The sequence below is a fragment of the Aspergillus neoniger genome (genome assembly GCF_003184625.1).
Source record: "Aspergillus neoniger CBS 115656 unplaced genomic scaffold BO87scaffold_23, whole genome shotgun sequence".
In the NCBI taxonomy this organism is placed as follows: Eukaryota; Fungi; Ascomycota; class Eurotiomycetes; order Eurotiales; family Aspergillaceae; genus Aspergillus; species Aspergillus neoniger.
In genome coordinates, this window is record NW_020291151.1 from 347,691 (window position 1) to 375,215 (window position 27,525).

The 27,525-nt window shown below is 50.2% G+C and overlaps 11 protein-coding genes across 11 annotated transcripts; 5 read left to right on the forward strand and 6 right to left on the reverse strand.

Moving 5' to 3' along the window:
- Positions 1-127: 127 nt before the first annotated feature.
- BO87DRAFT_408078 (OB-fold domain-containing protein) lies at positions 128-1,277 on the reverse strand (the record flags this gene model as incomplete). The annotated part of the gene is made up of 3 exons (XM_025626122.1): positions 1,036-1,277; positions 297-904; positions 128-166 (listed from the first exon to the last, which is right to left on the reverse strand). Exons 1-3 carry the CDS (start codon positions 1,169-1,171, stop codon positions 128-130), a joined length of 783 nt encoding a protein of 260 aa, XP_025478085.1. The 5' UTR covers positions 1,172-1,277.
- An 888-nt stretch (positions 1,278-2,165) lies between these two features.
- On the forward strand, positions 2,166-3,928 carry BO87DRAFT_362541 (uncharacterized protein; the record flags this gene model as incomplete). The annotated part of the gene is made up of 4 exons (XM_025621640.1): positions 2,166-2,864; positions 2,950-3,275; positions 3,329-3,765; positions 3,816-3,928. The coding sequence occupies exons 1-4, from the start codon at positions 2,442-2,444 to the stop codon at positions 3,926-3,928; spliced, it is 1,299 nt and encodes a 432-aa protein (XP_025478086.1). The 5' UTR covers positions 2,166-2,441.
- Positions 3,929-4,203: 275 nt separating this feature from the next.
- On the reverse strand, positions 4,204-5,040 carry BO87DRAFT_378099 (TspO/MBR family protein). The gene is made up of 2 exons (XM_025623724.1): positions 4,912-5,040; positions 4,204-4,848 (listed from the first exon to the last, which is right to left on the reverse strand). Exons 1-2 carry the CDS (start codon positions 5,012-5,014, stop codon positions 4,370-4,372), a joined length of 582 nt encoding a protein of 193 aa, XP_025478087.1. The 5' UTR covers positions 5,015-5,040; the 3' UTR covers positions 4,204-4,369.
- An 840-nt stretch (positions 5,041-5,880) lies between these two features.
- BO87DRAFT_362545 (uncharacterized protein) lies at positions 5,881-6,993 on the reverse strand. The gene is made up of 2 exons (XM_025621641.1): positions 6,554-6,993; positions 5,881-6,460 (listed from the first exon to the last, which is right to left on the reverse strand). Exons 1-2 carry the CDS (start codon positions 6,929-6,931, stop codon positions 6,053-6,055), a joined length of 786 nt encoding a protein of 261 aa, XP_025478088.1. The 5' UTR covers positions 6,932-6,993; the 3' UTR covers positions 5,881-6,052.
- A 1,350-nt stretch (positions 6,994-8,343) lies between these two features.
- On the forward strand, positions 8,344-8,982 carry BO87DRAFT_427604 (cytochrome c; the record flags this gene model as incomplete). The annotated part of the gene is made up of 4 exons (XM_025627414.1): positions 8,344-8,505; positions 8,578-8,736; positions 8,798-8,892; positions 8,958-8,982. The coding sequence occupies 4 exons, from the start codon at positions 8,344-8,346 to the stop codon at positions 8,980-8,982; spliced, it is 441 nt and encodes a 146-aa protein (XP_025478089.1).
- A 2,942-nt stretch (positions 8,983-11,924) lies between these two features.
- Positions 11,925-13,865, forward strand: BO87DRAFT_388227 (uncharacterized protein; the record flags this gene model as incomplete). Its single annotated transcript, XM_025624846.1, has 2 exons — positions 11,925-12,468; positions 12,541-13,865. The coding sequence occupies 2 exons, from the start codon at positions 11,925-11,927 to the stop codon at positions 13,863-13,865; spliced, it is 1,869 nt and encodes a 622-aa protein (XP_025478090.1).
- A 225-nt stretch (positions 13,866-14,090) lies between these two features.
- BO87DRAFT_104509 (uncharacterized protein) lies at positions 14,091-14,650 on the forward strand. The gene has a single exon (XM_025617811.1). The coding sequence runs from the start codon at positions 14,316-14,318 to the stop codon at positions 14,601-14,603; it is 288 nt and encodes a 95-aa protein (XP_025478091.1). The 5' UTR covers positions 14,091-14,315; the 3' UTR covers positions 14,604-14,650.
- Positions 14,651-15,448: 798 nt separating this feature from the next.
- On the reverse strand, positions 15,449-16,906 carry BO87DRAFT_104533 (DNA-directed RNA polymerase II core subunit RPB3). The gene is made up of 3 exons (XM_025617812.1): positions 16,773-16,906; positions 16,086-16,654; positions 15,449-15,959 (listed from the first exon to the last, which is right to left on the reverse strand). Exons 1-3 carry the CDS (start codon positions 16,824-16,826, stop codon positions 15,566-15,568), a joined length of 1,017 nt encoding a protein of 338 aa, XP_025478092.1. The 5' UTR covers positions 16,827-16,906; the 3' UTR covers positions 15,449-15,565.
- A 783-nt stretch (positions 16,907-17,689) lies between these two features.
- BO87DRAFT_104546 (NUDIX hydrolase) lies at positions 17,690-18,657 on the reverse strand. Its single transcript, XM_025617813.1, has 2 exons — positions 18,393-18,657; positions 17,690-18,254 (listed from the first exon to the last, which is right to left on the reverse strand). Exons 1-2 carry the CDS (start codon positions 18,451-18,453, stop codon positions 17,827-17,829), a joined length of 489 nt encoding a protein of 162 aa, XP_025478093.1. The 5' UTR covers positions 18,454-18,657; the 3' UTR covers positions 17,690-17,826.
- Positions 18,658-22,681: 4,024 nt separating this feature from the next.
- BO87DRAFT_378107 (arginyltransferase) lies at positions 22,682-25,564 on the forward strand. Its single transcript, XM_025623725.1, has 11 exons — positions 22,682-23,206; positions 23,574-23,618; positions 23,724-23,799; positions 23,875-23,937; positions 23,994-24,116; positions 24,175-24,336; positions 24,389-24,625; positions 24,673-24,770; positions 24,830-24,895; positions 24,955-25,235; positions 25,300-25,564. Exons 1-11 carry the CDS (start codon positions 23,149-23,151, stop codon positions 25,423-25,425), a joined length of 1,335 nt encoding a protein of 444 aa, XP_025478094.1. The 5' UTR covers positions 22,682-23,148; the 3' UTR covers positions 25,426-25,564.
- Positions 25,565-25,755: 191 nt separating this feature from the next.
- On the reverse strand, positions 25,756-27,329 carry cbpA (putative calcineurin binding protein). The gene has a single exon (XM_025623726.1). It carries the CDS (start codon positions 27,035-27,037, stop codon positions 26,132-26,134), a length of 906 nt encoding a protein of 301 aa, XP_025478095.1. The 5' UTR covers positions 27,038-27,329; the 3' UTR covers positions 25,756-26,131.
- Positions 27,330-27,525: the final 196 nt, after the last annotated feature.

Consider the following 27,525-nt stretch of genomic DNA (forward strand, 5'->3'; position numbering starts at 1 on the left):
GAAAAGAGATATCCGTTTATGAGTTATGACTTATGATAGCGTTCATTATTATTCTTGGCTTCTATGTTTTATGTTTAGCCACTGACACTTAATTCCTCTTTGAAAGTGTACCACGAACTTCCCTCAGTTAATGAACCTTGGCTCCTTGTCCTCCCTTCCTCTTCTGCTATAAAATGTATAATATCACTAATACCACACCTTTCGGAATCGCACACACATCATTCACCCCCATCCACCCTCTTCACCCTCCTCCCCTCAATAATACTCATAACCCTCCCCCCCTCAACCCTACACACCTCCGCCTCCCCCTCCCTCCCCCTCTCCTCCCTCTCCCACATCTTCCAAATCCTCCTCCGATCCCTCTCCTCCCTCTCCTCCCTCCTCCTCTTCCTCCGTCTCCCCCTCTCCTCCTCATCCACACCAACACCTCCATCCCCCCCTTCCACTTCCACTTCCACCTCCCCCCTCAACCTCTCCACCTCCTCCCTCCCCAACCGCCACGGCACATCCAACACCTCCACCAAACACCGCGACCGCTGATCCACGAACCGCATCTCAGCGTTCGTGTCCCGCACAGGGAATACCCGCTCGAGCTGCAGCTGGTTCACGCCGCGGAAGGTGGTCACCGTGCCTTTCAGGTGCGCGAGCGTCCCCGGTGTATACGGGCTTATGTCCAGCGGAAGGGCGGTTGTTGGGGATATGTGTGTATGCATTCCAGATGGTGGTGATATCATGGATGTGGATGGTGTAGAAATGGCTTTCTGAACTACAACGTCGAGCGTCGCACCGCTGCTATCGTCGAGCGCGAGGATCGTGAGCGTGGGTAGATCCGTTCGAGAGGTTATTAGTCCCAGAAGGGAGATGTATTGAATGGGATGGTTTTTGTGGAAGTAGGTTTTGGGGTCTGCTTTTCGATGAGTGGGTTGCATGGATGTATGTATTGGGAGGGGAGATGAAGATAGAGTATAGTATAGTATTGTGCTATATGTAGCAAGGTATGTATGTGGATAATGGAGGGTGGAAATGGGGATATACCTGGAAACTCCGGCCTTCTTTTCAATCGCAGTACATCCACCGCGGCCATCTTCACCCAGGTGAAGTGGGTTGGGGATGCCTTGAAGCAATACGCTGGGTAGAATTCAAGGGCGTCATGGTTTTTTGCTGTCGCCATGCCCGTGGGAGGGGGGGCATTTTCATGGTTGGGGTTGGGGTTGGGTCATTGGGTTTTTGTGTGGGGGATATAATAGAGAGATTGGGAGGATGAGGTGGAGAGATGGTGGTGGTGTTTGTTGATTTGGGTAATGATGGGGGTGGTGAGGGGAAACCGGCTGTTGCTTTGTTATCTGTCACGTGGGGGATGGGGTCATGTGGTGATAAGGGGTGATGTATGGGGATGTTCATTTATACTTCCTGTTATTTGCACTTTCTTTACATTCTTTGTTGGGTTCAGTATCGGTTACTTGGTCTTAGTGGGTTGTTGTTTACTGTTTCATCTAGAGAAGTAAGTAATATTAAATAGTTCGGAGAGAGGTTATTGGTAGATATTAGTGCTACTTGACTACTACACAGCTGCATCAAGAATGGAAGAGAGGAAGAGCAGTAAAGGTATTAAAGAATGATTATCACCCTAACGCGTGAATGAAGCCTAACGTGCTAGTAATTGAATCTTGCGACTGCAAGGTATAAATACAAGCACCATCCTACTTTCCTGATCAAGTAGATGACTCCATTGTGTCCATTAGCCTCCTCACTGATTTCAAGAATGGTCGCTAACTCGGTGAACTCCTCATCCGCTATGACCAATGCAGCTTGTCCCCAAATTCCTAACGCCCCAGTTCGCATCTTGGCTTCAGGAAAGTGCACCTTCATTTTTACAACAGGCCGCCTTAAATTCCATTGCCCGTGCGAGGAAGGGAGATTTCATCTAAGTTCGGTCGATCCCGACAAGAAGTGTGAGCGGTGCGAACACACTCTCGATTTTCATGAAGATGCTGTCTCGTCCGCAGTCTCTCAACGTACCGAGCAAGGTTGATATCTTTTCCCACCATTCTATGCTGTAGCTTATCATATAGCAGTGATGCCAGGTGAAGACGGAAGTGGGACTGAATATCGCTTGATAGGTTCGATCCCATCCCCAAATACATATTCCATGGCTGACAATAACGATAGAGGATCTTTCGCATATATCCCTTAGACAGGACACGGTGACTGAGCTAATCAAGCTCATCGATGCCTATCCCGTTATCCTCGTTAGAGGAACTCCTGCCAGCGGCAAAACCACGTTGGCACGGTTACTTCAAAGTCGTTTGCAAGATCAAGGACGCATTGTCCCATTCTTCTACACTTGGAAACAAGACCTTATTACATTCGACCCAGAGCCATGGGTGGCACTTGCTAAGGCGCTCAAACAACGTCTTCCAAGCGGTCATACCCCAAACATCATGAACGATGAGGTTGTTGTGATTGTGGATGAGGCCCAAGGGTCATACGATGATGATTACCTGTGGAATCATATAATAAAGTTACTGATAGACAAGCCTCGCAGATATAAACTACGCATTTGTCTCTTCTGCTACTTTGGAAGTCCATCAACGGGTGTGGAACCACCTCAGGGTTTAAGTTATTGTCCAGCCATTATACCCGAAAGACAATGCACAACACTCACGCCCCAATCGTGTAGTGAATCACCGAAAATTGGCCTTTACTATACCGAGTCAGAGTTTGATGACGTTCTTTGCCGAATTCTCCGATGCGATTTCCCCGACTGGGTAGTTACCTTTGATGACGAAGCTAAGAAATATCTGTTCTCACTTACGAATGGGCACCCCGGAGGCGTAACGGCGATGATACGGTTCGTTTGTGAGGTAGGTTCCGCATTTCACTACTATTGGTGTCTATGATCGTTTTTGTCTATGTTCGTTGTAACCTGAACGGCTAATCTTGCGGTAGACCTATCGCGCCGAGACGAAACATGACAGGATATTTGTGATAACCCAGCAGCATGTTCTCAACATCCTCGACGGTGATGAGGAATCTGCCTTTGCCTTCGTGGCGAAATGCGGCGTCTCTCGCTCTTTCCCTAAACTAATAGACCTCAAAGGTCCAGTTCGCGAAATACTGTGCGAGATTACAGAGAAGGGGAATATCAATTGGGAACAGAGACCAGGGTTGAAGAAATGCTATGAAAGAGGCTGGATCCACAGGATGCATACGGGTCCAGAAGGGAACCCAGACCAATATGAAATTGCTGTTCTGCCATCCCGCCTGCATGAGAAGTAAGTATCGTCATACATATCTGCTGTTGCTTATACTAAGTAGAACTCCTTAGATGGCTTCAGTACCTCATTACCCAAGACAAAAGACCCTTGCCGCCGCGCTTCACCATCTTGAGTCAGTTGTGTATGGAAATTCTACATGAGTTTTCAAGGATGAACCTGAAGCCTTCGACCACCGACAGGAAACTGTCAACCGCAGCACAACCTAGACCAGTTGAAACGCAGTACCAAGACGAGTTCTACAGGGCGTTTTGTAAAGTAGCTGGCCGAGGGGTGCCAATTTCCACAGAATGGGCTAGGACGGCATCTGGGAGAGCCGACTTTTTCATACCAGAGAAGAAGTGGGCAGTGGAACTGGTGAGAGATCATGATAGGATTGATGATCATGTGAAGAGGTTTCAGAAGGGAGGGCAGTACTTTGACTGGCTACAGAAGAAAGCCGTTGAAGATTGGATTATCATCAATTGCGCTACCAGTGTACCAACTTCAGGTTCGTTTCTTGTTCTGGCATAATATTGCATCTTGCTGACCACTTTATAGATCATGAAGAATGTCGACTTCTCCACGCTGTCTTTTTGAATGACTTCACGGAGGTACAGATTCTCAATCACAAAAGGCAAGCCTTGAGCGATGTTGTCTGTCTAAGGAACTGATGGATATGGTTATTCTGTAGATCTTATATGGTGGTTGAGGGAGATTACAATGGGAAAAGAAACCTGCGTCGGACTTTATTTTAGCTAGCAGATTATACTATATCATGTCTGCTGGTCTGGTAGGGAGAATAGGCGGCATCCAACTTCATTGTCCATGGCCTGTAAAATCATTTCGTAATTGCAGATTGTTTAGACATGGGAAACTAATACTTCGTGAAACAACTGCTGCGTTACCAATGGCCTCTTTGCTACCTGCTAGAAGCTGAGAGCACAACAACACTTCATCAAACTGGATTCAAATCAATAGTAGTACAACTATTTTCTCGAACCAATATATATATCTTACACAATCAATCCAAATTCAACCCACGCCTCAAAACACCCATAAACATACACATACACATACACACATATAGTACTCCATAGAACCATCCATCAAAATCACTCCTCCTTCCTCCTCTCACCCCCAATCACCCAATTATTCAAAATCCCCACCCCAGCATTCAAATACGTCGCCACCCCCAACCAAGCCGCATACGGCGTCATCAACCAAAAAGCCACCCGGTCATGTTTCCACCAGATATGCATCAACGCCGCCACATTCCCACTCAGAAGCAGCAGATCTGCCAACGCCCACGCCGGCTTCCGGAACATGAAGAACAGCGGCATCCAGAGGTGGTTCAACGCCAGTTGAGAGATGTATAGCGTTTGGGACTTGACGGTCCAGTCTTGGACTATTGATGATGGTGATGATAGTGAAGGGGGGTATTCGCCGGCTATGGTTCCTGATACTGTTGCGTGGTGGATGGCGAAACCCATCATGCCGTAGAGGACGGTCCAGACGACGGGGAAGGCCCAGGTTGGTGGGTAGAGAGGGGGTTTTTTGAGAGAGTGGTAGGTTTGTTTGGTGCGGCCTTTGCCTGGTTTGTCTCAGTATTTGTGTCTATTCAAAGGGGAGAGGTATGGGAGTGGGGGAAGCTCACGGTTGGTATGGTACCCGACTAGAGAACCCGTCGCGATGGGCGTCACGATGGAGACTAGGGGATGGGCGAACATCGCCTGAGGGAGTGCGGCGGACCAGGGCATGGTTGGTTATTTTTTCAGATTCAGCTTGAATTAGTAGAGAATAATGAGGACCTGGAGTCTTGAGTGTGGAGTTGCGATGTATTTATTTGTTCGTCTGGATCGATCGATCGCGGAAGCTGGAAGTGGTCGACGTCATCCGCATCCGACCAAGGAATGTAAGTGAGGCGTGGTAGATATAACCGACTGTCTTCAGTGGGGGGATATTTATATTGGGGGTGAAGACTGCTCCACTGGAAATAGTATTAACCAGGCGATAAGCCGAAGGTTGATCATGCAAGTATCTTGTTGATTTCAGGGCTTGTCAATCACTCGGTTTTCCCCGCATTTGGTGAACCACGGCGTGTGGAGAAGCTTATCACATGCAGGAGATGATATAGGGCATGTCTACATTTGATTGAAAGATGAATGAAGATCTGTGGAGCACTGCTTATGTTAGAAATATGGAGTAGTCTGTGTCTACTATCTCTTCAGGAAGGAGTCTGGCAAAGTAATGAGTCTTGTATGTTAACACCGCAGCGCTTGGCCTTGAAGTGGTTGATAGAGCAGGTATGCAGAGCGACGTCTGTGATACGTCCGTGGGCTTATGTAGGTGCTTTCTAGGAAGCTTGCTGATGCTTTGCTAGTGCAGTATTTACAGCAGAAGTATTTCAGCATTTTGACCCTGTTGCACATTGTTCAAGGATAGTAAGAGCATAAGGACCCAATGCAAAGCACCATGTACCTGCATTGTCTGGAAAGCTGTGCAAGCTCATGTTATCATGGAGATGGGTACTAACAAGACACCATACTCTGGTCATCAGTGTTAAAATTTCACCGCAGACTTCTAGTTGGGATAATTCCCTGCACTTGCTGGAAGATGAATAGAACCTGTATTAAGCAACTGCAGTAGACAGAGCAAACTAATACACATTGCTATGACAAAACACATGACTAGATCTGTCACAACAGATAATACATGAGAAGAGAACAAAGGCTAATATACAATGCTTGATGATGTCGATGTGGTGCCTCTAACTATAAAGTCTCCAGATGACGCCCTCACCAAATCCCCAACCACTTCTTGACAGGCCGCTTGTTACCCTCCCAATCAACATACACATTCTTATCATCCTCACCCTGCTGCTCCTTAGCCACAGGAGATTGGTCATCCACAGCCACCTCCCCCTTTCCATCAGCGCCAGCAGCATCCTTCTCATTAGGCTCCTCCAACCCATGAGCAACCCGATACTGCCGTCTCTTCTCAGCATCGTCCACCCGTCTGCGACGCTTCTCCCTTGTCTCGATCGAGTTGTGCTGCACATGCATCCGGAACACCGAGATGGCCTGCCTAACCGTATCAATCGGATGCGACAGCAGTGCCGACCACGGCGGCAGCAAATGAGCGAATGGCGACGAGTGCTTGAAGTTCGTGGTGAATGTAAAAGTAGCCAGGGAGGTCAGTACACCCTACACAATCACATAGAGTTAGCAAAGCACACCACAAGTACGCTGTTCATATATCATTGCAATTGAACAGCTAAACAAGGAGGGATATCTCACCATCGCAATCCAAATGTGAATCCACCGATTCGTCAAAAACTTGTGCATTACGGTCCCCTCAGGCGGGAACATGTTCGGGTACTGCCTGTGCTTCTGCTCTTCCTTTTCCTTCTCACTGAGCTTCGGCCCCGGGTAGTTGATGGGACCGCTGTTGACAACCTTCCCATTGCGGGTTTGGACGACCCGGCGCGCGGGGTGGGATGGAGGACGGAACTTGTCGGGCTTGGACAGCACGCGGGGTTTGCTGTCATCGGAGGCGCATCGCTGGGTAGTGCTGCTGGTGATGCGGTAGGTGGTTCGTCGGCTCAAGGCGCGGAGGCTGAGCGGGGAGGGAGCGCCCCGGGGGAGGAGGAATTGGGGGATTGTGACGGGCGGCATTGTGTGTAGAGCAAGGTGGGTGAAGGCTCACTGGTGAGGTGCACCGCAGATGAAAGCTGGAGTTGGCTGCTGGGAAATGCCTGGCCTGTTGGTGTCGCGGCCCGGGTATTTTTTTCCTGGTGCTGCGGAGGATATACGGATCACGTGATAATGGTTTCGTTGAATCTACGCTGTGCTACTGCTGGAGATTGAATAAAGATTACTGTGAAAGATATCAATCAGATATTATGTGTATTTGACAAATGTATGGCTACTAATGAATTCTTTCTATGTGCATGTGCATGTGTTTGCAATAAACCAAGTATGCGGTTCCTGGTGCCTGTTGAGGCTGTTGTTCCCTCTGCCTCAGGCCACCTCGGGATTGTCCCCGGCGGAGCGGAACAACACGAATTCCCATGACAAGTCGGCCAAACTCGGAGGACAAATGATGGCGCGCGAATTTCCAACACCAGGGCTTTGCGGGACCAGAAACAGTCAATTGCGGTGGCCCAACTCCGTATCTTCTCCGGGTCTTCTCCGTAGTTACCGCCCTATAATTGTGTGCGTTACGTAGGGAACTGGGCCACCATGACGGAGGCACAAATATGGCAAGTATGAACACAGGATGAGATCATTCGGAAGCGCTACGTCAGTCGCCGGCAGAAAAGCCGCTATATGCTCGGAAGAGATTCAGCGAGTATCATCTCCTATTGTAGAGTAGTGTAGGGACTCCCAAAAAAAAAGCATGGAGTCTCAAGCCTGGCATGCACAGGGGTCAATTGACCAGAACTCGGTCAGATCGATCTGGGTAAATGGAGACAATTCTTGGGAAACATGGAGCATGGCTCAAAAAGGACACCGGCATCTTGTCCCGGAAGCGCCCGTTGTGCTGAATCATCTCATCCCTGATTGGCCACAACCCGGATCACGGGAGGCGTTGGGGGCAAAGGCTGGCCGCTCTTGTACAAATTGATCGCAAGTTTTTCTTCCCTCGTCCGATTTCTCTCCTCCATCGCTTCTATTTTCCCCAGGATATCCTCCGCAAGACCAATTCCTTTGTATATTACTCTTACACCTTTTAATACCCTTTAAATCCCTTCACACACATTCAAAATGGGCAAGGACGCTTCTTTCGCTCCCGGTAAGCTGACGCAGTTTTCCTTGTTTTGGCCGCTCCTTGTCTTCGGAGGCTCTTCATTCACTGGTGCTTTCAAACACTGCATTCACCCAATGCCGTGATGGTTTCCCGCTTTATGATGGCTGTTGCTGGCGCTCGAAACTTCTGCCTGCTGTGACTCGATTCATCGCGTTTGCTGTCGCGTTTGCTCTACATTTTCGCAAACCGCACGCTTTTACTCTTTAAACAACGCTGCGTCGGAAGACAAAAGTCGACTTCACAATCACAGCATAAGTCGAGCGTCACATTTGTCATCATGAGCTGGGATGCCTGTGTTCTACCTTGCTGGATCCAACGTCGCGAGGAAATGGCAGAAAGGGAAAAGAGAGAGGCCGAGGCGGCAGACAAAGCCAAACAACAGCTCGCTAACATCGACTTCGATTCAGGTGACTCCGCCAAGGGTGCTAAGCTCTTCCAGGTGAGTTGTGATCGCTCTGCGTCGCAAGTCGACATTTGCTCGGACAGAACAGTATACTAACGTCGCATCCAGACTCGTTGCGCTCAGTGCCACACCGTTGAGGCTGGTGGTCCCCACAAGGTCGGCCCCAACTTGAACGGTCTCTTCGGCCGTAAGACCGGTCAGGCCGAGGGCTACGCCTACACCGACGCCAACAAGCAGGCTGGTGTCACCTGGGATGAGAACTCTCTGGTATGCTCCGCTCACCAAATCGCATATTGTATAGAAGAATTGTGGCTAATGCTGTCTGCAGTTCTCCTACCTCGAGAACCCCAAGAAGTTCATCCCCGGTACCAAGATGGCCTTCGGTGGTCTCAAGAAGGGCAAGGAGAGGAACGACCTCATCACGTATGTGCTATCCCGAACGATCCAAAATGGCGTATTGCAGAGCGCTGACAATTGTACCTTTACAGTTACCTCAAGGAGAGCACCGCTTAAATCACCTCACCGTCATGAACCTTTCTAGAACCCGCCTGCCGAACATTGTCCGCTTATCCGCGCTGGAAACAGGCGGTGAGTCGGCAACCCGACAGTCAGGGACTGTAACATTACCACGCCCTTGTTTACCCGCGATAGACCTTTGGCGTTGCTGAGTTGGAACGATACAGATACAATAGAGTCCTGTTTCCTTCCGCGAGCGCTGTCTACATATTCCCTTTTTGTTCTCTTTTTTTACCCTCCGTCTCCTATGTGTCCTCTACGAATGTGTTTCCTTCCAGCCCTTGTGTGTATCATGGTTTTAAAAACAATTTGGTTGCTTGAGACCATAATGAAATGAAGAGATCTCCTCTCACATGACAACAAACAAAACAATATGCTCTTTACGCAGTATCAGTATAGCTTAAGTGATTGCTTAGACTACCTAACCAGGCCGCTTCCCTTTTCTGCCTGACGGACCGATGGCCGTGCGCTGGACCCCGTCCCGAGTTTCAGATGTATCACGTGCATCCCATGCTGGCCGGGGATTCGTCCTGCGCGACTCCGCGACCACGTATGTGCTGCAGAGAGGAGGGGACGGAGAAGGGGACCCCTCGGGGGTTGGAAGTGAGTAACTCTACTACTACTACTACTACTAGTATCTACCTACGAGTCAGCGAGGAAAACAACGGTGGCCAAACTGCACCGGCAATCTGGCGGATGATCCTTGCAGGGCCGTGGAGGGCAGCTCAGGATGGTCATTGGGCCCGGCCGTTGGGCCAGTTGTCAGCCAGCCATTGATAGGTAGGTTCATGGTCCCGAGAAGGTACCGTTCCTCTAGTAAAATGACCTTAGAGCCAACCAGGTAGCTGCTCGATCGGAGGGTAAATACTACGTACCGTCCTGAAGGAGGGGGGGGCCAGAGAGGAGGGGGAAGAGAAGAAATGGATTACTGCAGTCTCCCATGGGGTAACTTGAACTTGAACTGAAGTGAACTTCTACGTATCGGGCTTGATTGCGAACTACGGAAGCGACCGGTACGGTGATAGGTAGGTTCAAGGAACCTTTTCGTTGGGTGGTCATGTGGTCGTGACTTAGGATGGATGGATGGATGGATGCGAGTCACGCCGATATGATGGTTGTCGAATGGTAGGTTATCTGGGTGGGCTTATAGTTTATCTAGCGGGGTGGGAAAAGAAATGCAGATAACTATCGATAAAAAGGTTCAGGAAACTGCAGTATGTCTGTCTGTTAGACTACGTGAGAGTCGTGAGGAAATTGTTCCGGATAAGAGATATGTCTCAAAATAATTCTGTGGAGTAGATAGTGGCCGGGGGGTAAAGTCGATCTGGTGGGATGCGATGCGATGCGATCCAACGCGAAGTATAGTACTTTGTACGTAGGCAGACACCCTGGTTGCTTGGTTATCGTCAGGAGGAAGATGGATCGGTCTGTCGGTCAGGTCCTAGTCTGTCTGATGAAACGCAGTCATTGTAGAGTTCAGTTTGAACCCTGCGAAATCGAAAAAGTACAAGGTAGGATGTAGTCTAGCTCGGTCAGTAGTGAAGTAACTAAGTGTTTATGCGCGAGTGAGCCTAAGCATCAGCATCGGTGATTCTGGAGGGGAGCCGATGGGCCCGATAAAGATAGATGGATACCACCAGGAGGCTTTTTCTTTTCTTTTTCTTCCCTCCACCAGATGGAATGTTCCTAATTTTCCACAGGAACGAGATCCATGAACCAAGGCACGTTCCCTATTTTTACGAGGACAATTCTTTTGAAGAAATATAGGAATGTTGCGACGGGAGGTTTAAAGAGTAAAAAGGACATTGTCGACTGGGAGCGACCGGGACAGAGGAAAGTCTAGACAGAGAGGACAGACAGACTGGAGGCTACGATGGGCCTGTAGGGATGAGCATCCCATGATCCCACCTGACCCGTGGCGCGGCGATTCTGATTGGACCAGCCACCTAGCGGGGCCCCTCCATGGGTCGCTCTTTCCTTTTGATTGAAATAAAAACCCCAGCCGTGGAAGGCATGCGAGGGGCGGGCCGGTATTATCCTGTACCTTCTTGTACTTCCTGTACCTGAAGACTCCCATCTATTACCATCTATCTCCCATCAAATACATCAATCCATTCCTATATAAACTACTTCCCGTATTATCATTATTGTCTCATCCCTACTATCTAAACTAACGGCGCAAAGCAGCTGCTCCAATAAATCTCCTTCCCCCCTTCGAGGTGACCCCTCGTGTGGGTGTGTCCTCTGCAAGCGCCTCTTGTAACCCGTCGTGACTTGTCGCATTCCCGTTAGTCCGCTGGTCATTTCATGACATACAGACAGACCAGGCAGACAGACAGACAGAAGAGTGCAAGCAAGAAAGAAAACTGGTTTAGCCAAACAAATCATCTATTCTTGTCTGCATTCTGACTGATTCGACGGACTGGACCATCTTTCATCTTGCTCTATCTACCTCCCCACTTCTCCCTCAGTTCTGTTTCGTCGGGTCGGTTTGATCGCTCGCCGTTGCTGGCCATTCCTCAGGCACTCAGGCTTTCCCCCCCGGGTTCTCGTCCCGCGTATCTTCTACTACTACTACATTGCTACCCTCCCACCATCATTCAACCTTCCCATGTCTTGCTCTCCCTCCTCCCTGCTCTCTCTTGGATTCACTCGCAGGGACATCTATAACCATATACGCTGTAATCTTGACCCCTTTTTCTACCCTTCACCCCTGTCATCATCCATTCCTTCCCCTTCTCTCCCTTGGCGCATAGCTTCTATTCTCCCTTCCTTAACCGGATCTTAGCGCGCCCGCAACTAACCCTCGTTCTTCTATCACCTTGATAGCACCCACCCTCTGAAGTTATTGTCTATTGCTGCGCAAGTCGTTCACGACGTCGCAGCGATCGAAAGTGGCCTTGACTTCTTTGGTGTTGCAGTGCGCAACGCCGTCTATCATGCTAGACGAGCTGGAAAGCGCCTTCGACGAACATCCTTCATTGGATGCGTCGCTCGAGGACTTCGAGAGCAATAGTAACGCTCGTCAATCCCCCGTTTTCGGTCTGCCTTCCCAGCATTCGGGCTTCCGCTCTGAGGAATCGGATGGGGAGGATGACGACCTCACGCCTAACGGAGATCGCTGGTCGCCTCCGGGCTTACGCAGGTATGACTATGTACAAGGAAGTGGTTGGTATCGCCATCAGCCCTACGTGCGCAATCCCGATTACGACCGTTTCTGCCTCAAGCCCTCGGTCGGACTGAGCCCGTCGCAATCGCGCGAGCCTAGTCCGCAGTATGAGGATGCGCTGGAGGCGCCGACCGCAGGGAAACGCAGCCAGTCCGCAGAGACAGCTGACATCACCATAGCCGCCAATGTCCCCTTGCCAGCCGACGCAGAGACCCCAGAAAAAGGTCGCTCGCCGAGCCCGGGACCCAAAGGTGCAAGAGCTAGCCCGGATGGCGAGGGTCTGGACTTTGGGTCGGGGAATAACCTCAGCAATTGTAGGCTTTATCTTGGTTTGCTACCCTTTGCAGCTTCCTGGCCGGAATGAACTAATTCATGACGCCTCAAAGATATCCGGTTCGCTGTGCGCGCGGAAGTTCAGCACCGTGAGCCCTTTGTCGCATTCTTTAGTTACTTGCGGTCCAAACTCGATAAGATCACTAGCTCCAAATCCAACGCAATTCTTTCTGTAATCGTTGCTTTCATATCGATCGCGTTCATGCGCGCCTTATTCCTGCCCAGCGTTCCTGAAGCGATACCCGATCTGGTCAAGCTGTCAGGGTTTGCGCGCTCGTTCGAGCCCCTCATCTACTATTCGGAGAATGGCGCGCATCAAATAACCGCCTTGCAGGAGACTGGGGTGGCTGTCTGGGACCTCGGAGAATCGGTGCGCGGGACCAATATGACCAGCGCGCCGATCATTGTCCGCCAACTGGATGAACTCTCCGAGTCCCTCAAGTCGCTCTCTCTGGAGCTGGCGCGCTTCTTCTCCGACGTTGAGGGGGACATTGACTCCATCTTGCTCGCCATGGATTGGGCCAAGCGTGAACTAGAGGCCTTATCGTCGCAACCGCCTAGTACGTTGCCGTCGGTCGTTTTCGATAACCTCCACGGGATCTTTGCGCGACTGGGGGCGCTGGAGCGACTTAGCGCCGCGAGTGGGGAAGGGTCCAGCACTGAACTGACCAGCACCCCAACCACCTTTGGCAACTTCGTCACCGCGGTCTTCGGCCAAACCTCTGCCCAGCGTACCCGCACAACCCTCACTCGGACCTTTACCGAAATGCTCTCCGTACTAGAAGAGGCGATCAACAACGAGCTGACGCACTCAACGGCGCTGTTCGCGCTCTTTGAAGCGATCGACCGCCAATTTCTGAATCTTCAACGGACTGTAGTCCGCGAGTCGGATGTACAAGAACGCGAAGAGGGCGAGATGCTGGAGTCGCTGTGGACTAGGCTTATGGGAGCCAATGCTGCTGCGATTCGCAAATACGAAAAGAACAAGCGGCTGCTCGCCAATGTCCGTAGTCGCACTGTCACTAACAAGCACCTATTGGTGGACCACCGCGGCCGTCTACTAACCCTCAAGGTCAATCTGGAAACCCTGCGGCGCAAACTTGTCAGTCCGCTAGTTCGACGCAACGACTCGATGAGCTTCACGGGCATCGAGTCCAGTAGTCGTAGCAACGGTCGCATGCTGGGCCATGTTGAGGCTGTGATTGACGGACAAATCCGAGGACTCGAAGGCAGCTATGATTACCTCAAATCTGTGCGAGACAAACAGAAAGCCAAGACTCTGGAGTTTTACTACGGGTTCGGGCGGCGCTTGCCGCAGAACCCAGTATTAGCCGACGGGTCGGACGATCTGGGGACGGACGCGATTGACGGGGTGTGATGCAACAGAGTCGATGCATAGGCAGGCGTTCCTTGTCTTTCTGCTCCTTCTTTTGTCTCTGTACCTGCATCACGTGGACATGGCGTTGTCGATCTGATCCATTCGGAAACATTCGGTCTTGTGTGCTGTGCACATGGTGGGCGTTCATCTACAGGTCCCCTTTCTTCGGTTACTTACATCTCGCTTCTCTCTCCTCGCATCGCTCTGGCTAGCTGGCGTACACTGGCGTCCATTGCGCTACAGATTTTCATTGGTTCTGGCCAGCCCTATCTTCTGTCTTCTCTCATCTCACCTCGTCTCCACCTTCATCTCCCTCTACCTCAGTGACACGACTTCTAGGGCTTTTTCATGTTGTTTGGCATCACAATCAAAAGCGGGAAGGGAAAATTCATAGACAAGATTTGATTTGATTCATTGCAATCTACCTGCTGCAACCTCGCATCTCGTGACATGTCTTGTCTTTTGTTCCCCTCCATTTACTGCCATCCACACACCCTTTCCTCATTTCTCATCTCTTCTCCCCTCTCATCCCCCGAAGTTTATAGGCTGGCCGGCCGGCTGGTGTGGTTGCCTGCTTACTTGCTTCATCATCATCATTGTCTACTGTGGCGCACGTGGTCTTCGGTTTTTTTCGCTTGGTTTCCCTCAATTCAGATTTCTCCTGTCAATAGTTGGTGGACGGAGTGTGCTCGGTTATGGGTACATGGTTGGTTGGTCGGCTGGTTATGGTATCTTTGATTGGTAGTACATGGTGTTGTAGTGTGGTTGCTTGTTATCTATCATCTATCGTATCTACCTGTCTTTTTCTTTGGATCTACTTTACTCCTTTCCCTACCTACTACTTTTTGTGTATCGATGGGATCTTACCATCGTATCATCATAGTATATATACGAGCTTACTACTGGCTGTTCCTCATTATTACTAGCATATAGATCCATGCAGCTTCGTCTGTAGGTATCAATGTGATTTTAGTAAGTAGTGATAATCTTGCTAGTATTGAGGTAACCATGTATCCCGATTTTTAGCAATAGCCATTGGATACGTTGTAAATAGCAAAATAGTAATAATAATAACCATAATAACGGAGGAAAGGAATTCTAATATCACAGGAGTAGCCAAGGTTTTGACTAGGCAGGCATGAGGCAAAGCGCAGCATAGCATAGCGTAGCGTAGCACAGAATAGTGGATACTGATTGCAGTGCAGCAGTAAATTTGAACCCAAAATAGTGAGAAACAAAGATGGGAAGTAAGAAATAAATATGTGTTAATATAATATGTGAATCGAATCAAGCAAAGCAAGCAAGCAAGTAAGTAGGTAATTCCTCGCGCCCGGCCGCAAATCAAGTAGAAATGTGAAACTCCCGCCGAACTCCATCCGGATGCTAACTGATAGATCGATCGAAGTATGGTCTTGGTAGCAAGTAGTTATGGTAAGTAGGTTTTTTGGTTTCTTGGGTGACTTCATGATAGTCTGTGTGACGGGTTGTGGGTGCCACTGTCTTTGTCATGGCCATAGTCATGTTCGTCACTGGTATGGTGAGCCTGAGCATGAGCCTGAGCATGTGACTTGACTCGGTTTGTTTTTTTGTATTTCCCCAGTTTTTTCATGGTGAATTCAGAAATGGGAGAAAAGGTAGAAGCATCGCCCCTCTTCTTTCCTTGCCAGGTGAGAAGGTAAGATGCGACGACCGAGTCCACCTTAGAACCCATATCCACCCCCATACGGCGTAACTCCATACGGCGTCGTAGCACTAGGACCCCATGCGCTAGCGCCACCACCGTTCGCATACGCCGTGAAGCCACCGTCCATACCCTCGGGGGGTTCGTAGGCATCCGGACTGCGCACACCCATCATATCTTCATCGTCGCCGCCCATGACGCCATTGCGGTCTGCGCCTTCGGTGCCTGATAACGAGGAGATCACGGAGGCGAGTTTCCGTTGCAACACTGTGATTCCTTGCTGGATGATCATGTCCGGCTCTAGGGTGCCGATGCTCTCTACGTCAATGTAGAAGCTGTTGGGCTGGGCGTCGTAGTCGAATGGTTGGTCTGGGGGAACGGGCTGTTCCCATCCTGCGTTGGCTGAGACGGGCCTGTATTGGTGTCACTGTTAGCATCCGACCTTCGCTTGCTCATGTAGAATACCATCCTCTGCAGTAGGTGACGCAGAAAGGTGCTGGAGAACAAAGACCGAAGATGAAGGTTGGGATAAAACATACCATTCCTTCGCCGCATCCTCCTCATACCAGTAATCCACATGTCTCAAATTGTTATGCGGATCGTATTCAAACCCAATCGCCGACGTAGGCATCCACTTCGCATGTTCCTTCGCAATGCCCTTCTTCGCAATACACGTCATCTTCAACTCCTGACCGCGTCTCAATTTACAAATCAAGGGTCCGTTTCCCTCAGGATCCAAAATCACCGGGTTTCCCACCCACTCGTTCGCCCGTTCTCCTGAAACCACGAGATCGCGCGCATACACCCGCATAATATCGTCGCCTGTGCACCGCGCATGCAGCGACAGGGTTACAGAGCAGCGCGCGCAGTGGTCCTCGCATTCGCAGTCGCGCGTGTACTCGACGTCTTGGTCGCAGTTTTTGCTGATCAGGGGAATAAGGCCTAGACGGTGGGCGAGAAATTCGTCGGGCAGTACGGAGGTGTTCTTTTCCACTTCAACGAGATCGATGGCCATCGTGGGGATTTCGGCGAGCATTACTCGGCGGAGGGAGTTGGCGAAGGCGAGGTCGACGGAGGTGAGTTTGAAGTCAACGCGGGTAGGTTCGGCCTGGTAAGGTTATGAGAGTTAGTAGGGATGATTGGACAGGTTGGATGGGGTGGTTGTGTCGTATGGGCTGGTGTTGGTATAGAGGGTGGATAGGCGGATTGGTAAGAGGTGAACTCACTTCGCGGACAGTGACTTGGGGCCCGGTGGGCTCAATATCCATCTCGTAGTCCATGGTGGGTGCGGTTAGTAGCGCAGAGGCGCTACCTATCGAGTGGAGGGATGGTTGTGGTAGTGAAAGATGGAGCAGCGAGGAGAGGACTGATGCTGGAGGGAATGATGAATGGCGAAGGAGCTGAGGTCAAGTTCGTCGCCGACCTGCAGCCCGCGCTTTGCCTATTTGGGTAATGCGTCTGCCGCGGCGTTTGCCGCAGATCAAAATTCTGAGGTCAGTTCAAACTTCAAAGACTAAAGAGCAACAAAACATATTAAATTTAGTGTTAATTATATATGGGATTGACTGTCTTCAGATCTACGGGTCTACGATCTCTACGAGCTTACTTTAAGTTACACACTGAGCAGACAGCCAGCCCCTATGGTCTTCTGTTGCCTCGCAAAATGAGGAGTATGCTTGCTTTCTTCCTTTGCAGGTCAGATTCCTAGCTTGCATGAGCAAAAGGCAGTTCATCCCCAGCACCAACGGAGGCACCTGTCGACAGCTCTCGAGCCAGAATAGCTGGCGGGCCATAGTCAACCAGCAAGTCGTCGCAAGGGTATATCAAGTCGAAGAAATATAAAGAAAAAGAAAAAGAAATGACCCCTTCCAAAAGCAGATGCCCGCTCCAACCGTAGGATGCGATCCCAAAGCATGTCATGCTGACCCCATCAACTTTTGCTCCATCCGTCGGCTGTACCGCCGCCAGACCGTACTCCTCTAACATTCTATGCTGACGCTCCGTCATGGATTCTATAGTGGTAAGTGCGCCTCACGCGCGAAAGCCGTCGGGCTGCCCAAATAGCCCGAAGAAGAGAATTAAAACCAAAAGCAGTATAGCCAACCAGAGGCAGAAACCCAGGCAAATGAATCGAAGCAAGAAGGTAAAATCGAGAGTAGCTTTTCTTTTCGGTTTCAAGATTCATGTCAAGTCGTCATGGAGCTCTAGCCCACGGGCAAGTCTCCATCATTTCAACTTCCCCGCCCTTTTGAACGAAGGAAGAGAAATGATACGCCATCGCTACCTCCGCAGGGAGCTGCGATTCAGCGCTTCCAGAAGCTCGGGACGACTGGCAAGCGATTCGGCCGCTTGCGCATAGGTGACCCATTGACGCTTCCGCTTGTGCATCTCGGGCCACTGGTCCTCTTCCCGGTCCACTGTGACCTCGAAGAACTGGTATGATGCTTTCGGTGCCGAGGACGTTAATAACGTCGACGGGCGCATGTCCGGGATCAATCCCAGGTCTTTGTGCACCGTACATATTATTCCACCCTCTTCCCAGGCTTCTCTACAGGCAGCTTGTTGGGCGCTTACTTCATCGGTCTCCCAACCGCCTTTAGGAAGCACCCAACCGCCTCGCCCCGCGGACTGAATCATGAGCACCTTCGTCTTGTCCGCGGACAATGGAACCACACCGGCCACGAGTCGTTCACCTTTCGGTCCGTACCCTATACACAACGCGAGTTAGCCACGTTGCGCGACAAATAGTATTGCGTCATATTGAGAGTTGCAGTACGTGCAGAAACCGGTGAAAACGGTATTGTAGAGTGATTTCAAATGACCATAAGCCCAGGGATGTTACTCACGTTGGTTTTTGCGTCCCACACGGGACTCCATTGAGCGAGGATGATCCGCCATTTTGAACATTGGAAATCAAGATAACGAAAAAAAAAGAATAAAGAATAAAAGAATAAGAAAACACCAGAGAAAGGTCTATAACGCGGTCTATATAGCAAGAATTCGAAAACCAGTGCGACACAGCCAAGCTGTGCTTCACGCGACACAGGTATGAAAGGAATGGGAAGTTTCAAGGTTGAGGGAAAAGGTCAATGACACCGATTCCAAGACACGATCGGTGTGACGACACTGTCGGTGCTAAGGGAGGCGTGAAATGTCCAACGACGGAAATTTGAGACAAGAAGAAGGCCCGGCCTTGTGGATGAGGAGCTGGCCGGTGAACCGTGAGTTCCTGTCTTGTTCCCGAAGCGAAAATGGGCCAGGCGGTCGAAGTAGGCCAGGAAATTTTTGGGGAGGGTAAAAAAAAAAAAAAAAGATTTAAGACTGGAGGGAAATTTTAGGAACTAGGTATCCCCGTTCACTCCCGCGGCGGACGGGAACCTGGAAGGAGAGGTGTGAAGGTAAAAGAACATCATAATCGGAGGGATACCAGGAAAAATAAGGGAACGGATAGGGAGGAAGAGAGGGACGGAGGGAGGGGGGGGGAGAGGCGAGAGGACGGAGGGGGGGGGAAATCAGAGACAGCTTTGGGGATAGTAATGGGCGGCGCGATCCGGTCAGGAAGGTCGCTCGCTCTCTGTGTCTCTCTCGCCCGGAGCGGACTTTGCGCGCTCTTCTCTCTCTGTCTCCCTCTTACAATCCCTCGTCCATACTCTCTACTTTTCGCTGGACGGTACCGTCTGGGTACAACCCCAGTACTGTATCGCCGGCCTCCCCGTCCGTCTGTCCGGGCTGCTTTCCACTGCTTTTCCACTGCGTTCTCCCCTCAACCCGACGCGGTGGGTTCCCGTAATACTGGTTCCATACGGGTTCTTTCGGTTCTTCTGCTAGGTACCAGTTACCTTACTGGTACAGGTACCACCGCTACTCAACTTACTTACTTTTGCCCCCCCCCAAGTCAGCCTATGCGACTTGCTCTTTTGAACGCTTACTATAATGTCATTATTCTAATCGCTGGGATCTTTTTTTCCGGTGGTACTATTGTTCGGTTCCAGGGGTCCTCTGCTTGCTCATACCCTCTCACCTAAACTGATCCTTTTCCCTTACCATTGTCTACTCTCTATGGTACTGTAAAGTAAAATTAGAAACCCCCAGTCATACGTAGCTTTGTGGAGTGTGTCCGAGGGCAATCCATGAACTAGACTACTTTGCACTATATGGGCCATCCCACCGGACATGCTGATACCTCCCAAGCGTAATTCTGGCGGTTCCTCTGGGTCGATTTGGCTCCTCTCTTCGGTGGTTCACGCGTCGGCGAGTCACAGACTAGGTCTGTTGCCCTCCCCATGAACTGCTCCTGAGTCTCCCGAAGGTCTGCGGACTCCTCGGAGGTTCCACAGCAAACCGGCTGGACCAAGGGAGCAGGAGTCCTCTTTTCCACACCCACACACACACACACACACACACACACACACGCACACACAAAACGGGGATTAATTTTTGCTTGGGACAGCAGCAGCCTAGAGGGTTACTGCAGCTTCCGTTGTCCCCTAACTCCCATCTCGGTCGAGTCGGTACTTACGGCTTTGCAAGTCCATCTCATCTCCCAGCAACCAAACGCTGTGCCCGCTCATCCATTTACACTCAAGGCCCTATGGCACTATCAGAATTAGGGCCCCAGACTAGTGGAACAGACAGTTTCCTTTCGTCTCATATTACTGCTACTATTAGCATGGACCAAATGAGCAAAATAATTTATCTTACTTTTTAGGTCATGTCTCCATCAGTCTAGTCTACTTTTCTATTGTTCTCCTTTCGAAGGAAGCAAACCGGGCCCTTGTGCTCTCCGCCGTAAGCGCTGGTGTGTTCGAAATAATGACGAGGGATTCAGCGTAGATACTGTGGTTATGGTTATCGATAGAGGAACACTATAGTTAATCCATCGTCCTCTCACACCGGTCCCTGATGGCTTATTGCCAACCAACCCCTTTTTCCCTCGGGGTTTAAACACACCATTACTTAATATTTCCTCAATATGGCTATATTTAATATTAGTCCTATTACTGCCCCTTTTTCTGATATAGCCTACATATTGATTTTGTCCGGTTCAAAACGAACTCACGGTGAAGAACATGAGCAAAAACCGAAGACAACCCGGGATCGGTCCACCTCGTTTACCATCTCTGGATGCGGTACTCCGTGCGACGGGGAACCCTGTGCCTACTCCTTTCTGATTATTTGCTGTGTAATACTAAATCCGTCTCCTCAATGTGGAACTGTCCGCGACTCGCTGGTTTCCCTCTCTCGGTTCGAATTATCCACCAGCCGATCTACGTATCTACTAACTATGTGCTGGATACTCATTCATTCATCTGACTGGGTATATACTACTTAGTTAAGAGTGAGTACTAAGTGGTAGTAGCATCATGCAGAGTAGAATATCTGCATGTAGCGCATCGATGTCTGCACCCCTTTTCAACGAATGATATCAGAATCAACTACCACATGCGACCCGGCAGTACCTTGCTACGTGTTGAGCTATTTCCGATGGGACGATTTTGGAGCTTCAAGCTGCATCGACAAGTGGTTATCGAATGATCCAGCTACGTTATATGTTTCATTCAACTCCTGATGAATTTTACCTTTTTTGATTTTATCTTTTTTTTTTTCTTCTTCTTCTTCTTCTTCTAGTTTTGTCCCCTTCCTTTAATTTTCCCCGTACTTCCTGCGCGCAAGCTACGGATTGGATACCATATCATGCGACGGCATGCCCTGCATACATTAGGCGCCTCGGATCCTGGCGGGCTCATTGGAGGAGAGCACACCGATGTCACCGACCTCGCCCAGTGAAGAGGAAGAGGGAAATAGTGACTAGGTACTAACACAGTAGAGAAGGGGGGAGAAAAGGTTGACTATGGGAACGGATGCGGGGCAGCAGCAACCACTCGGCCGGTCACCAATTCCTCGAATGATCGGAAGGGTGACTTCTCTGAGTTTTCCTACTTGTTTCTACTATCTACATTATGTGACCTCTTTGTCGAACAAGGGATGATGCGGATGCGACAGCCCAACAATGAAGGCAAAAGGCATCCAGACCGACCTGCGCGTTCGTGATGATGTATGCGGGCCAGGGTCTACCTACATGGTACTTGCTTTGCTCACACAGCGTACCTTGCCCACCGCCGAGGAACCATGGAGGGGGGAGGAAAGGTGTGTGGTCGATCAGAGCGTTGAAGTTGCTCGGACGATGCGGTGACTAACTGCAAAGGAATGGAACTACTGCGGTAACCTGCACAGGAAAGACTAATAGTGGCTCGAGAAACTTCCCGGTGGCGATTGGATCTGGACGCGACAACGCAGCAGCGATCTGTCGAGGTGCGGATCCTGAGATCCTAGCATCGAACAAGCCGTGATGATGCCGATGATGCTTGGACGTTGGGGGGAGTTCCTGCACGTGATGTCATGGTCTGGGGGAGACTTTTTTTTTTGGGTGAGGGTTTTTGCCTCCTGGTCATCGCCGATGCTAGGAGAATTCTGATTTGGACGAATTTCCAGGATCGACCAGCAGCACACTCACTTCCGTGTGCCACATTCCAGTAACTCTTAGCATCCACGACATGGCAAGATTTTGTCGCCAGAAGGTTGACACTTGGCCAATTTCCGCTTCGATCGAAGCAAGTTCAGGTACCGTCGGCTTTACATACCCTCCCCGTCGTATTGTAATGGAGGCTGTTCATACAAGGCCAGACCGTATGGTATTGAACCCTTTTCCGCCTCAGGTTAAAAACCGAACCTGGCAGTTTCTACTCTTTACCTAGATGCTCTGCCATGGGGCTTCTCCAGTCTAGTAGTATCTACCTAGTAGGCCACTGCCTCTGGTTGGAAATGGCAATGGCACCTACTATGAGAAGCTATGGCCAACTAACCCGTAGTGAAATCATTTTTTCTGGAGCCGTGCTTGCTCCGCATCACCTTCATCTCCGAGGCACCGAGCAATTAGGTGGCAAAGAGAACAAGATCCGTGTAGATGTTACAAAGTACAAGGGACGAGCAATCAGGTTGAACCTGACTACGTACTTGACCAGGGGGTCAGCAGTTCTGACATGCGGCAGTGATCAGGCCAGCAGCCGCTCAGGTCTTTCTTCTAGAAGCATCATCACCTTCAACCTTGTTTCTACCTCCCGATAGCAGTGACGGGGACAGCTCCCTCCAGGACGAACTGGGGAGTCCTATGATCATGCAGCACCTACTGAAGCTGCCAGTGGGTATGATTTTTGATCTTTATCTTGTAAAGTCCGAGGTTTTTCCTGCTGTGTAGACCCGGAGCTGGGCGTATTGTTATAAGTATACGTGAGATGGCCCTGCCTGGAGGAGGGAGTGTTGTGACGGTGTTGCCTTGGGCTCTCCATCTAGTATCTTCTTGTCCCGCATCAACTTGAAAACCAACAACATCAAGCCATCCATCCATCCATCCATCCAGTCCACTTCAACTACCTCAACACTCTCTCCATATCCCTTGATCTCAGGACTCCTGAGACGGACAATTTACTCCCGCTACGCCCCTTGTCCTGTCTCGCTTTGCTTTTTCTTTTTCTGCCGTTCCCGCCGTGAGCGCAGCCAGCTAATCCCTTCTCCATCGCACTACTTGCCCGCAAACGGCACGCCATGGAGCCCATCGTCGATGCCGAACAGGCGAGGAAGTTGTCGCTTTTCCGACCTCTTGGTAAGCAGCCAGTCAGATTAGCCTTTCATTCCCCGTGCCGGCATCATTGGCCCCAGTGGTCCTGCCCTGTCACCGATTCTTTGGATCGGAAATCCTGTGGCCCTCTTGTCTTGTCTTTGATGTACTCTTTTTGGCTGCCCCTCATTCCCGGCCAAATTCCCCTCACTCTCAACTTTACGGTCAAAAGCACCCCCGACACACACATAGTATCTATCCTCTTTGTCTTGGCCTCATCCATCTCACTAAAGCCCATCCTATCTCTGCACTGGGACGGATATCCTCCGATCAACTAATGAGAGTCGTCCTGAGACTGCTCCATCGTCATCACTATGGCTGCGCCAACATGCCCTGACTCAACTCTCTCTAGGTTACCAGCGCAACTCCTGTGGTTACTGCAAATCTGATAATGGAAGTGAGTCTCTCCGGACCCACCCTCAATCTCTCCTCTGCCGTAGTAGTCCATCGCGGAAATGTCGTCGTGCTGCCGGATGGGACCGCTGATGCACGTCTACTGCAGGTGCCTCCTACTACGCTAGTTCGGTTTCTGTACGCCCGGCGCATTATGAAGCTCTAGTCAACAGGGGCTGGCGAAGGTACGGCGGTTCGCCTTCGTAATGCGAGCCACATCCCACCCCCGTCTGGCTAGCCAGTCGCTAATCCAGGTCTAGGTCGGGGACACTGTACTACAAGCAGAACCTGCAACGATCATGCTGTCCTCATTATACGATGAGGTGTGTAATTGGTCCAATTCTTGTCCTTGACTAGCTTGCATTGACTTTTCGTCCAGGCTCGATGCCTCCGCCTTCACGCCTAGGAAAGACCAACGGAAGGCTATCAATCGTTGGAACAAATTCGTTCTAGGCCCGGAGTATATCCGTAGAGCGGCATACCTCTGCCCCAGGACACGGGAGTAAGTAGACCGTCTAATGTGGGGGAGGATGTGTGAGCTCACCAATGTTTAATCGTAGGGAGAAGAAGCGTCGCAAGTTCAACTTTGACCTTCTCGGTGCAGTTCACGAGGCCGAATACAGCAATGTGAAGCGGCCCATTGACCCCAAAACCAAGAGACCTTTGGAACCTGCTCATCGATTCGAGGTCAATCTGGAAGGCGACTCTATCTCTCAAGCCAAGTAGGTGTGCAGCTGCCTGTGTGTTCAACAGTTTATACTGACATCGTGCGAGATACGAACTTTTTCTCAAGTACCAGACCAAAGTCCACAAAGAGGATGCTTCCAAATGGGCAGACAAAGATTTCAAGCGCTTCCTTTGCTCGGGAATGACTCGATCTCCAGCAAATGCTGCCAAATCGGATGAAAAGAAGCTGGGCTCATGGCATCAATGCTACCGACTGGATGGCAAGCTCATCGCGGTGGCGGTCTTGGACCTTATGCCGAATGGTGTGAGCTCGGTCTATATCTTGTAAGTGTTCGACAGTAAACAGCAAGAGAAACCACTGACAAGAGAAGCTATGACCCGGAATACGAACAATGGGAGTTTGGGAAACTCAGCGCAATGCGGGAAATCGCGCTTGCGATTGAAGCCCAATACCAGTACTATTACATGGGTATGTTTAACACAGCCACCTCTTCTTCATACTATTCAACTAAATTGAAACGAAAACAGGCTACTACATCCACTCATGCCAGAAGATGCGCTACAAGGGAACATTCCGACCACAGTACATCCTAGGTAAGATTCTCAGTGGACTATCAACCCACTCTAATGAAAGTACCTAACGCATTATTAAGACCCCGAAAGCCACACATGGGACCCTCTCGACGGCGAACTATCCAAGAAGCTCGACGAACGGCCCTACGTATCACTTTCCCGGGACCGACAAGCCACCACCACAACCACAACCGGAGACAACAACACAGCAACACTTGAAGAAGCAGACGCCGAGATCAACGACGAAGAAGTCTCCCTCTTCGACCTCAACATGCCCGGTAACATGACTCTCGACGAAATCAAAGCGCTGGATCTGGATCACTGGCTTCTGCTGGTCCACGGTACTTTCGTGCATATGATTGTAAGCCCACATTCTCATCCTATTTTCCATTCTCTGGCTGCATATTGACTAATAATTTCTACAGGACCTCGTTGGATGGGAGAAAATGCCCATTGATAACCCCCAGTCCGTCAAAGGTATCATTGCAGAATTGGCGGCCGTGCTGGGCCCGGAGGTCGTCAAGAACAGTGCTGTGGTGCTTTTTGACTAGCGGGGTACTGAGTATGTAGTAGTTACCTTGCACGTGTCTGTTCATGTGGTGGAGATCGTATAGTAGTTACCACCATACAGCGGGGTAAAAGCAGATACTGCATGCAGTAATATATGAAAGCCAATTTACCTGCTTTGAGAGATTTGTTTAAGTCAAAGTCAGTAGAGGATTACTCTCCACAGCATTACGCGGGAGTATATTTGCCTGATTATTAGTATAAGAAATGAGTCTGGTCTGATTATGAAGTAGAAAATTAGATTATCGGAAGGACTTCATGAAGACTTTGATGTAAGCTAGCTAGTACGTTCATGTAAGGAGGATTGATTCAAGTGGTTATCCAATTTTTAGGTATATTTGCATATCACTATATATAGCTGATCGGTCTGTATTTTCAAGAATCGATCAAAAGGAGAGAGTAAAATAATCATGCTGAGGAACATGCTTCATAACCAACAAGTGCTGAACATATGTGCACATAAGACAAGACAATCTCCCCCATCCCATATCAAGACGCCATTCATGATCCAAAAACATTTACTGCAAGTAAACAGAGAAACCCTGATGGCCAAGCGATGCATCCCAAAATCTCAAGTCTAGAATCAGAGCAATCCAATCCCATGCACCACACGCGCCCAGTCACACCGACTGTACATTTAAACGGAAGCGATGAAAAATGATAAAGTAGCGAAGGGCAAACTGGCAGTTCTTAGATACCCCCCATCAGCTCCACTGGGGGCCGTGACGTCTTGGGCGGCATCTTCTTGACCGACATCTCGATGGGGCTCATGTCCATATCGATATCCTCGTCTGGGGAAGCACTGGTGTCCTCGACCATGACAGCAGGCAAGTTAGGGCTACCTCCGTGGTCCTCGGGGTGGTAGATGAGGGTGCTGCTGCGGCTGCGCGTCTGCGACAGGGCCACGGGCCAACTGCTCGTCCTCTTGTCCGAGGTCATGGACATCGGAGTACCCGGCTGTTGTTGTTGTTGTTGTTGTTGTTGCTGCTGTTCGATAGATGACACCACCACTCCCGTCGCTGCTTCCTCAACACCGGACTGCTCCGTCTTCAACTTGGCCAAAGCCTGGGCGAGATCACTGGCGTGGACTTCCTTGTTGGGGGGATCCTCCTGGCGCATGACCCAGCCGTGGGGCGGGGAGGGGGGCGGTGAGATGAAGAAGAGCTTGTCGACTTGCGGGGCCTCCAGGAGTTTAGGGCGGGACTCAAGGTCGTCCATTATGGGAGTCGGTTCGCCAAAGTAGATCTTGGGGATGATGGGGCGGTTGAGCAGTGGTGCGCCAGTTAGGAGTTTGCGGATGCGGAGAGCGTCGGAGTCCGTGTGAAAAGAGCAGAGGATGCGGCGGAGGGAGGGGAGGGGGGAGAAGGAGTTGAGAGGAGCCAAAGACTCGAGATAGGCTTTAAGGTTGGCGAGGGAGTCGGGTTGGAAGAGGAGAATGTCGTTCAGATCGGTTATGATGAGGGTGTTGGAGGGAGGTGTAGGTTGTGTAAGAGGGGGGAGGTTGGACATGTCGAGGGTGAGAGAGGGTCGCGACGAGCGACGGGCTCCGAAAGAAGGAGAAGAGGTGAGAGAATGAGGTGGTGAAGCGGTGTTCATTGTGTGAATGTTGTTGTTAGTTGTGATGATTGTTGATGGGTTGTTTGTTTGTATGTGTGTCTTCAGAAGAGAGAAGGAGGAGAGAGTTGGTGGTAGTGGAGTAGTATAAGTAGTTGGTGGTGGTTGGAAGTGGAGGAGGCGATAGTAAAGATAAGCGGGAAGAATGTCAAATCTGGCAGGCGCGCTTATTCAAGGAGTCAACCACAACCACATAAAATCAACTCTATTCTTTGATTGATTGAGAGTGGTTCTTATTCAATTTGATGTTCTGAGAATGAACTGGAGAGGTGGTTTAAGAAGGAATTCTGCAGACGAAGCTGCTTGCATCTTATAGGCAGCGAGTGAAATATCCGTCTTCGTCGACGGGCGAGGCGCAGCCAAACGCCTTCGTGTCGCAGTGGAGATGCAAATCTGCTTCTTTGCACTGCCTTCCACTCACTCTTCGGCTCTTGCCCATTTTCAGGCAATTTTGGCTCCGTTCCTGTCGA